Genomic DNA, 13,096 nt, shown 5'->3' on the forward strand with positions numbered 1-13,096 from the left:
CTTAATGTAGATGGGCACCATAAAGGAAGAGATGTGGGAGCACTGACAAAGATGTGAGTGGTTTGAGAGGGCCAGTAACACATTGGTGGAAAATGACACTGGTGTTAAATGACGGAATTAGGTGAATTTTTATGTGGTTGAGGGGTCCCCGATATTTTATGAATGGAAGAGCAGAAGGCAGTTAAAACAAGAGAGCTTGTTTAGTCTCTAGACAAATCTACTACTTGATAACATGTTTGTTAACTGTCAGAATTCAGAGATTAAAGTCTGAATTCTGACTTTTTTCTCATACTGATATAAAATAAAAAAAAATCAGATAACTTTTTTTTTCAGTCGTCCTTATCCTCTTTTGTAGTATTACTTTAAAACATGTTTTACTACATTTAAATTGCATCACAAAATACCCCAAAAGGTCTTATTATTTGATAGCAGTACCACACCTCACCACAAGAGGGCAGCGAACCGGAAGCAGGAAATGTCGTAGACGTTACGAGCGAAATTCAAACTGGAACCAAACATCCCAGAGGGAAGGGATTCTCTACTGTTTGCTTGTTCGGCTTTATGCTTTCCTCTGTCTTCTGAGAAACGAAGGTAATGTCATATAGCAGTGAAGAATAGATTAGATAACCCGTATTGAATTATATTTTACTACACGGACCTTGTTTGACTTAAACATAAGCCATTGTTGGTTGTCACGCTAGTTAGCATCGTGAAAACGTTAGCTGTTTGAGAATGGAAATAAGGTTTTAAACTAAAACGACATGTTTTGAAGGGGTTCTTGTCGGCGTTGTTGGGCTGATTAGAGTCGCTGTTGTCGCTGGGAAAAGGAGGATGCCTGTGGAGAGGACGGAGAACCGCGGAGCCACAGAGCTTCACAAATATTATGAAGTGTATGAAACTATCGGCTCAGGTAACAACATGTTCACCACTAAAGTTGTATTTCTCTGCGTCATTTCATCCACGGTGAGTGGTTTCTGAACACTGTTTATCTCCCAGGTGGCTTTGCCAAAGTCAAGCTGGGCCGACACATCCTGACAGGAGAGAAGGTGGCCATCAAGATCATGAATAAAAAAGATCTGGGGGTGAGAAACGGATAGATCCGACATATGCATGTTCACATCAACATATAATTCAAGATTAAGACAGCATTTTGCAACACGTTAAAGTAAGAACACAATTGGATCCAACAGTAATTAATGGTTATCGATTAAAACATCAGAATATGTGCAGAGCAATAAAGGGAAATGTTCTCATCTATTTTGAACTTCCTCAAAATCATGATGAAAAACAAAAAATGAGACAATTTCAAGCAAAGAAAGGTTACACATCATGGCTGATTACAGACATTAGTTTTGCAAATCATTCTAACTGCATTCGTACATATTTATACACAATTACATTTTTGAAAATGTATTTAAATCTAAATATTTTCTTTTCTTTGGAGAAACTATTAGATTCATATTCTGCATAGCATGTAATCAACATGTGTCCTTGCTGTAGGCTTTTTAAAGATTGTTCTTGGTAGTCATAAGTGAGCTTTCTTTAAAAAAAAAAAAAAAAAGTCTTAAATTTGATTTAAGAAAAGAACCCCTGAGTGTATAAGATTTTTATTGGAGGTTTTGCCCCCCACTCTGCCAAGAAACAAAAAAAAGCCCTCTTAGACACTTCATCTTTAGTTTTTTCACTTTATAACACGTTCTATGCCAATAGAGGTCAATCACATATGTTCTTCTATTTTCTTAAATTGTTATAGATCAGGGGCGAGATTTAGAGATTTCTAGCAAACATGACGTTGCCAAAACAGTTATATTTGATAAGTAAAAACATACAAAGGGAATCCATCAGGAGGGGAACATTTTTTTTTCTCTGTATTGTTAATGGGGAACACTAAAATCTATCTTGCTTTACTAGCTTTTTACTAGATTATTGTGGTTTGCTAAGGGAGCTGAAAGCAAAACACTCTTTAGTTTATCCACTATTGGCCCTTTTATCACAGAACTATGTAGTTTTAATGAGATTAGACTTGGATTGATTTAATCAATAGAAGGCTTTTCTATATATGTAAGTCGTTCCTTTTAACTCGCATTGGCAGTTTGTTATCACCTCGACTAAATTATTAATGATTTAGCTACGTAAGGCAAGTATCTGAATTTAGCAAATGGGCCGCCTGGACAATACAAGTTAAGCTAAATCTGTACTGTCCATTCCTTCCTCTTTTTGAAACTTTTATAGTTTTGCCCTTAGTTTAAAAGCTATGTTTGTTGTTTAAACTGGAAACTGTTTCCTATTGCAGACATTTAACAAAATATAATGGGCTGTGTTGAATTTAAAGGTGGTGTAATATTTGTCTCTCTCAGCTAGGGCTGCAGCTGACGATTATTTTGCATATTGATTAATCTGTTGATTATTTTTTCAATTAATAATTGGATAGCCAAAAGGTTCTTTGAAGAAGACTTTTTCCAAACTTAAATCAGGTGAAACTAAAACTTTTCCACTTGAGGAGTTCTGGATAGAGCATATTGACAGACGAATCTTAAATGCAATTTTTTTTTTTTACAACTTTGCTATAATTGCTGCTAAAGGTTGGTTGCTCTGTCAGCTAAAGGCATATTTTAGAGTCTTTAAACTCCATTTAACGATTAATCAATTACTAAATTAGTTGATGATTATTTCAGTAATCGATTAATCATGATTAATCCAGTTTATTGTTTCAGCCTTACTCTCAGCCACATTTATTTAGCTGGGCTCAAGCCTTTTTGATTTGGGGTCAAAGTAAATCAGTGAAACAAATCAGTCCAATTTTAAGGCCAATGAACTAGTCTCTGGTGACTGTACTTTGTACTTTGTTGATTTACCACGCTCTCCTGAATTCTACAGCCTGATGCTGTATACTGTTAATTACTGTGTTCCTTGAAGCGGCGAATAAAAAAATAAAAGGTGTTTGTCACGTTATTTGATTGAAGTGTTTGCACAAACTTCTGCATAGCTGCTGCACATATTTTTATTTTTTTAAGTATAACGTTAAAAAGAAAACTAGGTGGTATTGTTCTAAACAAATAGAATTTCAAAAATCAAAAGGAAAAACTGCCTTTTCTCTTTAGGATGATTTACCGCGCGTAAAGGTGGAGATAGAAGCTATGAAGAATCTCAGTCATCAACACATCTGCAGACTGTACCATGTTATTGAAACCTCTACACAGATCTTCATGGTGCTTGAGGTAATGGTCTTAAACTCAAACAGTTACTGCACGTTGCAAAGAGACTGTACCATGATTTAAAATCAAATACTTGTTATCTTTTGGGTAATGCCTGCCACAGTATTGCCCCGGTGGAGAGCTGTTTGATTATATCGTCGCCAAGGACCGACTTTCGGAGCAAGAGACCAGGGTGTTCTTCAGACAAATTGTATCAGCAATGGCCTACGTCCACAGCCAAGGATACGCACACAGGGACCTCAAACCGGTACGAACTGCAAATGCACACCTCTGTAATAAGTTATTTAAGAAAATGTGTTTATTAAGGTCTTCCTTTGCTATCTAGGAGAATCTGTTGATTGATGAGGACCATAACTTGAAGCTCATAGACTTTGGCCTCTGTGCCAAACCAAAGGTACCGATAATGCCACATTCTCTAAACCATTCACTGCAAAAAAGGCACTGAATTCTGTTTCATCCTGTTTCTCTTCTACCTGGTTTGTAGCTTTAATTACTTGTGTCTTTTCCTCTTTTTTTTTTTGTTTTGTGTCGATGTTTTATTACAGGGCGGTTTAGGTTATGAACTGATGACGTGCTGTGGCAGCCCTGCCTATGCTGCTCCAGAGCTCATTCAGGGTAAAGCGTACATTGGTTCAGAGGTGAGACATCTCCAAACTTGTATAGTAGATCTAACTTCAAGATGAGTAGTAAAAAAGTAAAAAGAATTCCACAGATGCACTCCGTGATTTTTCCCCTGATCATTTTTTGACTCTTAGCAGCTGAGCTTCGATATCCTGGCTGTAATGCTTGGTGCTCACCTGCTGCTGTGTGATCTCAAATCTGCAGGCTGACGTGTGGAGTATGGGGGTGCTGTTGTTTGCTTTACTCTGCGGATACCTTCCCTTTGATGATGATAACTGCATGATCCTATACAGGAAGATTACGGTAAACAATGTACATTTTCTGTTTAGACATGAAGAATTTTATATTTGAAGACTAGAGACCTAGAGTTGGGAGTTAAAGCCATCTCAAGCCACCTAGACCAAGTTAAGCGAGGATACAAGGGGAGCTGAGACCAAGACCTAAATAAACTAAAAGGAAACTAGCTACAGTCTTATCAAGCTATTGTTTATAAGTAGATCCTGTCCAACAAATCTAATAGGCTGATAACAACAGAAAAAACTGACAGGACCTTAAAACGTTAGCTAACTCTGCATTAGCTGCACACAGACTGAGTACTGGGGTGACAACTGAGCTCACTCTTTCCTCTCTGTGTTGCAGATAAAATTAGCATCAATCTTTGCAAGTAGAAAACGTAATTGGTTGCATTTAAATCCAGCTTTAGAAAAAAAAAAAAAAGGATTTTGCAGCTTTGATGCAAAACTAAGAGAAGAAAAAAGAATATTAAAGTTTTGGTCTCAAGGTCCACTAAACTGCTACAACCTGTCAGCCATATATGCATTACTGGAACCTTTTGTGTTTTTAATTCCAGCGGGGGAAATATGATAACCCAAAGTGGCTCTCACCAGGCAGTATCCTCCTCCTCAACCAAATGATGCAGGTCGGTATTTACTGCTGCTCGTCTACACTTAGATTCAGACTCATTTCTTTTATCTGTCTCATGAAGAAATCCAATGACTAGTTTGTTACCTCGCCTCACTGTATATATTTTAATATACTTTTTATGCTCAAGTAAAATTTGTTGCAAGCAATTTGCTTTCAGACAATCTCAGTATAAATCCAGGTGCTCTGTAAAACAGTTAGGGAATTTGATCATTAAGGAATAACCCGATCTTTGAAAGTCTCATGGCGCACTCTTCCCACCATCCTGTCGATGGTACGAAACAACCATAAACCTGCAGAGACAGAACCATCCACCTGATCTGAGGGGCCAGAATCAAGAGCATTAATTAGAGAAGCAACTCGGAGGCAGACAGTATGTCTGGAGGAGCTGCAGGGCTCAAGTTGGACAATGTGTTTATATTCTCCAAAAGGCTGGATTTTGGGGAAAGTTAGTAATAGGGCTGGGCAATGCAATTGTAATTTAAGAAATCGTAATTTTTAAATCGCAGAGGCACTCAATTTTAGTAAAGTTACATTTAACAAGACTAAGAGACAAATGTTTTTTTTTTTTACTCCAGCACTTTATGTGGTGGTTATGTGTTTAAAGTTGATTTTCTGCCTCAAAAAAGGAAACGAAAACATCTAGCTAGCACTCTAATTTATGCATCCAAGTAGAAGTTAACACTTTTCCAAACAAAGGTTCCAATAAAGTTCTGCGAAAATGGACTTTAGACAAGCAAGCTTTCAAGATAATTAAAAACCGAAACCCTACAGTGAAACATCTACATGCTTGTGGTTAGTGCAAAAGAAAATCGAAATAAAATCACAAACCCCATATTGGTTGAAAATAATCACAATTATTTAGATTTTTGGTAAAATTGTTTATCCGGAGTTGGTAAGAAAGATGTTATAGGAAGAAAGTCTTAGTGAGTCAATTTGTAGTTTGAAACCTATAGGGATGGCATCAATCCTGAAGGCAGGGGCTCATGGGATTAAAAAATAAAAATGTTTCCTTTGTTTTCATGACTATGTGTCTAAAGGAAAACTAATGTAACTCTAAGCATCACCTCTTTGGTGTAACAGTACTGGCAGCCTTATGCTGTGGGGATGCTTGTCAGCAGTATTAACAGAAAAGCTGTCAGAGGAGGAAAGGAGCAGGGAAATTTGTCTGCTAGAATCCCAGGTTCACATTTCAGTAAGAAAAGATGGTAAACCTCCCACCAGAGCAACGGTTGTGTGGTTTACAGCTGGGTGAATCCTGTCTTCTGGGGTGGATGTCCTGCTATTTGGATGTGTTCCTGGTTTAACACATCTATCAAATGGCTGGATTGCAGCATATGTACAGTGAGGAAAATAAGTATTTGAACACCCTGCTTTTTTGCAAGTTCTCCCATTTAGAAATCATGGAGGGGTCTGAAATCTTCATCGTAGCTGCATGTCGACTGTGTGAGACATGATCTAAAAAAATAATCCAGAAATCACAATGTTTGATTTTTTTTAACTATTTTTTTGTTTGATAAAATAAATAATATATAGATAAGTATTTGAACACCTGAGAAAATCAATGTTAATATTTGGTACAGGAGGCTTTGTTTGCAAATACAGAGGTCAAACGTTTCTTCAGTCAGGTTTCTGGGCTTTCGCTGAGAAACACGCCGTTTGAGCTCCCTCCAAAGACTCTCTATTGGGTTTAGGGTTAGAGAGTGGCTAGGCCACACCAGAACCTTGATATGGTTCTTCCAGAGCCACTCCTACGTTATACTGGATGTCTGCTTTGGGTCATCGTCATGTTGGAAAACTCAGCCTCGACCCATCTTCAATGCTCTCACTGAGGGAAGGAGGTTGTTTCCCCAAAATCTCGCAATACATTTGAAGGCAGACTAACAGGTATTTGAGGGTCTGAATTCTAGCCAATTGAAAGGTGGTCTAATACTTCTTTTTAGCTGTATCATACAATTAAATAGTTAAAAAAATCATAAATTGTGATTTTTTTTTTTTTTTTGTAGATTATGTCTCTCACGGTGGACAATTTCAGACTTGCAAAAAAGCAGGGTGTTCAAATACTTATTTTCCTCACTGTATATAGTAAAGTTCATTAGCCTTGCCAGTGAAAACATTATTCAGGTTGTGTTGAAGCAGAAAAACATCTAAAACTTATAGGACACAAATCCTTGATGGACTGAGGTTTAACACCTTTACAGACGATGTGCCAAAGTGCCAAATCATGGTTAAATTACCAGCTTAAATGCAATTTAATAGGGAATCTAGACCTTGTTAATCCTATCTTTATGTAGCCCAGTGCTTGTTTTTTTTCCTTTTCTTAAAAAAAAAAAAGCGTTTAAAGATGTGAAGCAGGTAGGCAAAAACCCTAAAATACACGATACTCAAAGTCGATTAGCATAATAGTCCAGCAAAATCTTTTCATTTTGGAGCTAAATACAGATTCAGTCCACACTTTTCAGGTTTTTGTGAAAAGTTTATAAAATATTTATAAATAATAATTTCCCTTCCCCTTCATATTATTTTCTGCCCCATAAAATCACAATAACATGAATAAAATTGGTTGTAGGATGAGGATGAAATCATCCAGGTTTTGGATGTTGGGTGTTTTTTTTGTCCTCTTCTAAGTTGTTGTTTCAATGTTTGCCCACTAGGTGGACCCCAAGCGCCGCCTGACAGTCAGACAGCTGTTGGACCATCCCTGGGTGATAAAGGACTACAACAGCCCTGTAGAGTGGCGCAGCAGGCAGCCGGTAAACTCACCCAAAAGGCAGATATCTAAGAGAAAATTTCTATTATAAGCATAGCACTTGAAAGTAATGATTTAGGTTTTAAATAAAGTAGTTTAGTTTGAATTCTGCCATTACTTTAAACCAATACTTTCCAACCGTCATAAAATATTTTCATAACCTTTGTAATTATACGCAAATTTATGGCATACTTCATGTCTCCCTTTCCTGATTTGTTATAAAGACAGAAGTCGATGTGACTAAGAGACTGTATGAGCACATGAAGTGTTGATGAGTCAGATGAGGGGGGCAGCGTTGCAGGAATACAGTATAAAAGTTAAATGAACTGTTTCTTATTTTTAACTTGGTCATATGACATTATTTCGCCACAATTAGATTCATTACCTCATCACTGTTCATCTCTCACAGCTACTGGAAGCAGAAATGTGGTTCAATCCAACTGCAGGGGACTGAGAGATCAGGATTTTACCGCTTTATGTTCTTTACCACGCAATGTGCTGCTCCTCATGGGGAATGCTTTCTTTCTTCAAGCAAAACAGTACCGCTTTTTTCCACCAGCGATCTAAAATTGATCAAAACTGAAACTTCTTTAGAACTGCTTTAAGAAACAAGTTTTTACCTGGACATGTAGATTAAATGTCTTCACCTCGTTTTCATTTTAGTTGTTTTCTTTTTTTTTTCTTTTATAGATCGACTACATAGATGAAGATTGTATCACTGAGATGGCAGTCAACATGAAGCGGTCAAGAGAGAGCACCACAGCACTGGTGAAAGAGGTGTGTGTGTTCTGCTATTTTTATGTCCAAGCCTAATTATTTATTTTTTTTGTCTGGTTTATGTTTGTGACGATGATCTGCTGATTTAATAGATTTTTACTATTTCCTCCCATTAAATATCTACATGTTCCCCCTGGCTCAAATTATTGCAAACAACAAGATTGGTTACTATAACTATGCAGACGACACACCAAGTGACTTTGATGCTTAGAACAGATCAATATGAGGATGAGACATGATTTTCTGCCTACTTAATCAAAAACAAAACAATTTTCCCTCGAAAGGAGGAGAGATTCAGAGTTAGATCACAACTTCAGATACTACAGCTAAAAACCACCGATTATGGTCGAAATCTTGGTTTCATGATGGACCTGAACCTTCATAGGCACATAAAGGCAGTTACCAAGTCAGCTTTTTATAACCTGAAGAACACTTCCAGGATTAAAGGACTAATGTCCAAGCAGGAACTAGAAAAGCTCAGATATGCATTTATCTTTAGTAGAATTGATTACTGCAACAGTCTCTCCATAGTCTCATGGCTCCTTGTAGCTCAGATAATTTACTTTAAAGCCATTCTGTCTATAAATCACTGAATGGATCAGCACCTCAATACATCACGGATTTTTAGTCAGACCACTCAGGTCTTCTAGTTCAAGCCTACTCTGTACACCCAGAACTAGAACCAAACATGGAGAAGCAGCATTTATTTCCTATGCTTCACTTATCTGGAACAAACTCCTAGAAGACTGTAAAAATGCTTTGAAGTCAAAGTTAAAACCAAATTTGTTTAGAGCTGCCTTTTAAAGTTAAATTGTTAACTGAGGTACTACTAGTTTAAGGTTTTGGCTTTACCACCTGCTTTTATCATGTTTTATCTTAATTTATTTTATTCAGCTTTTGTTTTTCTTCTATTTAAATTGTCTTTTCTTTACTGAAAGGTGCTATTCAAATAAACTTGCCTTGCCTCCTACAGTGGAAATATGATCAGATCACAGCCACTTACCTGCTGCTGCTGTCAAAGAAGCAGAAGGGAAAGCCTGTTCGCCTAAACCGTGAGTCGGCCCTCTGCTTGGACTCTCCTCTGCATCAGGGACTACAGGTAACACCCAGGATCTACCTGCTGTACTCTGACAACGGGATATTTTGAAAAACAAGAACAGCTTTTATCTACTTAATGTTTTTTCTACTTTCAGAAAAGAGAAACTCTTTATTACAGTGAAGATGAGGATGCAGTCATTATTGGATCTTTGGACCTGTGCTCAGACTATATTGATGATTGTCCATGGGTGTCAGTCCAACAGCACACACCACAGGCTGGCAAAACTCTGCAAGATGGAAACAAAGATATGGTACGAGATACCTTCTAGTTTTCTTTACATGTAGAGACACAGAATAGAGACACAATGAGGTCCTGATTAATTCATTTAGTGGTTGTCAGTGAGGGTTTTGTGGCCCCCAATGTGTTTTGGAAGTGCTGTAGGGTGTTTGTGAAAAATTTTTGTTGACCCAAATCACAAACAACTGATGTGACGCCACTTGTCAATCAGTCTTGGAGGCTTGTTAGCATTTTGTCCCGAGGTGAAATGTCCTTCTGTGGCAGGAGGCACTCCAACAGCAATGCTAAAACTTTGCATTAATTAGGAAGGCATGGCAGACCTGTTTCATTTGATTAACAAATGACATCTAATAAAAGACTAAGTCTTGTCAGGGAAATTATTATTATTATTAATATATACTTAATAGAGCCGAAACAATAAATCAAATTAATGATGATGCTTTGATTATTGAAATAATCCTCTCTGCGTTTATGCCCACGTCAACAAACTTCCTAGCAGACATGACGCTGAATCTGCTGCAACTGAAAACCTTTCTTTTTTTCTTTTCATTTTTTTTTTTTTTGGCGGGCGGTAAACAGCAGCTAGCTAAGACATCTTTTTATGCAAGCCGGGCACCTCCAACTGAATTGCTGCCCCCCTGCTTTATGCATGTGTTAGGTTGTCATTGGAGATATGTACTGGAATCGTTATAGATATGCTATGTATACACCCAAAATTGAAGAAATAGATAGAAAGTTCAGCGTATGCCAGCGTTTTAGGAGATTCTGGGATGTCGGGTATACGCTGGCTAAATCACCACAGTGTGACAAGGGCTATAAGGAAAACCAGTTGATTGCATCGACTCGAAGACCATCCCTCACACCAAGCATGCTTGTACGACAGTGTAGAGGGAAAAACTCACCTTTAACAGGAAGAAACCTCCACTATAACCTTAACCATAACTTTTTTAAATTGATCTTTATTTTTCTTCGTTCCTACTTTTCCACAGAACAGTATTTAGATCTCTAGGGTCTCTATTAGAGTTATTAGATATATATATAGCCACTGTTTTCCTTTTATTTGTTTCTGTATGCATGCATTTGCTGATTATTCGTGGAATCAGGAGCCAAGTTTGAGATTATGTAAAGCATATAAATTGTTGTACCCTCCATTTGCAATCCATTTTTTAAATTGAATTTCATAATAAGTATTTCTTTCATTTTTAAAAATTGTAATTTTTTCCACGTAAATGGAGCACTAAAAAAAAAACTGATATCAGAATAATCTGTATCGACATCGGTCTTGAAAAACGTGTAATAGTTGGTCTCCAGCTTGGAGTGTTAAAATGTTTCTGACGCCATGGGACATTTTCGCAGTTATGGAATGTGTAACAATGTGACTCTTTCAACCTAATACATATGTTTTAATCAAACATTTTTATTTGTGCTTCTGAAGAAACTCGTATCCCCGCTAGTGGAAAATAGAGAAGTCCACGGCTTGGCAGCAGGAAGGACGGCGACTCCACAACGCAGTGAGAAGAGGGAGGGGCATCAGGGACGAACCAGTGAGAACAAGGAGAACGTCGCTGAAGAGAAAGGAGTTGAAGCGTTTGCGCTGCCTCCACCCCGGACCCCTGTGTCCAGTAAGAAGAACGCACGTCCAAACAAGAACGTGCTGAACACGGCCAATCGAAACACTAACAACAACGGTACCAAAGCCTGCCAGGCCACGCCCAAAGGTAGGTGGGGTTTTATCGTTGGCAGACCGCCAACAATAACTGGAGTACAGGCAGTGCAGCAGACTGTCAGGAAATGTATTTGTGTACAGTAATTGTTTGTTCCCTCTAACAAGGGGTTGAAGTAAACTCCATATTAGATTGAATTTACATTAAAGAGCTTCCCCCTCCCCCCTTTCATTTATCCTATTCCCTTGGCCGCTTGTGCCTCTCATAATCGCAAGTGCCACAAACACATGCTGCACATTTGCAAGTAAATTGTCTTCTGGAAATAAAACCATTTATTGGGCTTTTTGTTCTCCATTGAAAGGCCTTTCATATTTCAATAATTTAGCTGTCATTACTGCCACTGGAAAACGGACACAAACACACGCTTCCACTTATCACTGTCAACTCAAAGGTGAGCTTATTATCAGGCAGCTAATTATTTGTCACTTATCTGTAAATGAAGGGCACTAAAATAAGTGGAGAATCCTAATTATTTGTCACGAGGCCTTTTCTGCTCAGATGTCCGGCCTCATTAGCCAGCTGTAGATATCTGGCCACCAGCCGGATAACTCGCTGGAGCCGACCCACTTGATGTTAAATCCTTTGAGCTCAGCTTGGTGCAACTCCCTGCGCTGCCTCTTGTTTTGTTGCCGTAAAGTGGACATGCTTCCAGTGACATCCTTGTCCACACACACACACGCTCAGGGCGCGCTGTGTATGTCTGTCCCCAGGCGGGCGCTGTGACAGGTGTAGCTGTCTCCTGCCTTTACATACTGTCCCTCTTGGGCTGTAGTGACATGTGTTCTCTCGCCGCTAAAGCCCAGCGCTCTCCTGTGTATTTGCACTTCTGTCTGTGAGTCTTTCTCACTTTAGCCTGTATTTTATTCAATTAAAAGTAAGTTTTAAACATAAAGTTCCTTTATCTTTTTTACTTGTAATCCAATACTTCACTAACCAACTATAGTTAAACATATTAATATAATTATTCTAGATAAAAAAAAAAAATAGCTAAACATCCTGAATCTAGCTAGTGGTCATTTAGCAATTTTTAAACCTAAATTGGTGAAAGATGCCACTAGACTAAAGCTTATGTAATAATGCCGTCTGCTTCTGTAGACTCCTTTAAGTCAAGCTTTTTTTGAGCCTGTTAGTGTTAATGCGGTTGTGTTAAAGTCGGATGGGAGAAAATTAACACTCATCTAATGTTTTACAAATGGTAATCAAAAGAGACATTAATTTATTTCTATAACTCACAGGGATCATGTAAATTATACCACATGATATAAATATGATTATAATATTTTTTGAGTACCAAACAGGTATGAATAAAAAACAAGATTTTGAGAATATATCCATATTTTCTGACTTTATTCTCTGTTGTTGTTTATATGTCCTCCCTTCCTTCTTTTTCGACTCAGTATCATAAAAAATGAAAGGAGACCGTGCCACAAGAAAGGGTGCAAACCATGACATTTAATAAAGGTGAAGTTAAGAATAACAAAAATTATACAACTATTGAATGCCATAAGTGTGCAAAAGAAAAGTAAGATGAGGCCCATCGGCAGAAAAGGAGGATGTCCATCTGGGGGGAGTGAAGAGAGCCAAGCCAACGAGAGCGAGATGGTTGCAAAGAAGGATCGCTACTAAATCCTGATCACCTGGATAGAGGAAGAAACAATGGGGCATAAGGCTCATACTTCCTTCCTTCCTTCCTTCCTTCCTTCCTTCCTTCCTTCCTTCCTTCCTTCCTTCCTTCCTTCCTTCCTTCCTTCCT

The 13,096-nt window shown here is 38.0% G+C and overlaps 1 protein-coding gene across 1 annotated transcript in view; it reads left to right on the forward strand.

The window, feature by feature from the left end:
* Positions 1 to 492: 492 nt before the first annotated feature.
* Positions 493 to 13,096, forward strand: part of melk (maternal embryonic leucine zipper kinase) — a 14,681-nt gene continuing 2,077 nt past the window's right edge. The window contains exons 1-14 of the mRNA XM_015376180.1: positions 493 to 591; positions 773 to 910; positions 997 to 1,082; positions 3,102 to 3,218; positions 3,319 to 3,462; positions 3,541 to 3,609; positions 3,761 to 3,853; positions 4,041 to 4,139; positions 4,687 to 4,755; positions 7,412 to 7,510; positions 8,197 to 8,283; positions 9,257 to 9,382; positions 9,477 to 9,632; positions 11,055 to 11,337. Of these exons, the coding sequence (XP_015231666.1) occupies positions 832 to 910; positions 997 to 1,082; positions 3,102 to 3,218; positions 3,319 to 3,462; positions 3,541 to 3,609; positions 3,761 to 3,853; positions 4,041 to 4,139; positions 4,687 to 4,755; positions 7,412 to 7,510; positions 8,197 to 8,283; positions 9,257 to 9,382; positions 9,477 to 9,632; positions 11,055 to 11,337 (1,507 nt within the window). The 5' untranslated portion in view covers positions 493 to 591; positions 773 to 831. The remainder of the gene's footprint in view (positions 592 to 772; positions 911 to 996; positions 1,083 to 3,101; positions 3,219 to 3,318; positions 3,463 to 3,540; positions 3,610 to 3,760; positions 3,854 to 4,040; positions 4,140 to 4,686; positions 4,756 to 7,411; positions 7,511 to 8,196; positions 8,284 to 9,256; positions 9,383 to 9,476; positions 9,633 to 11,054; positions 11,338 to 13,096) is intronic.

This window comes from Cyprinodon variegatus, unplaced genomic scaffold (genome assembly GCF_000732505.1).
Source record: "Cyprinodon variegatus isolate N-32 unplaced genomic scaffold, C_variegatus-1.0 Scaffold131, whole genome shotgun sequence".
Taxonomy (NCBI): Eukaryota; Metazoa; Chordata; class Actinopteri; order Cyprinodontiformes; family Cyprinodontidae; genus Cyprinodon; species Cyprinodon variegatus.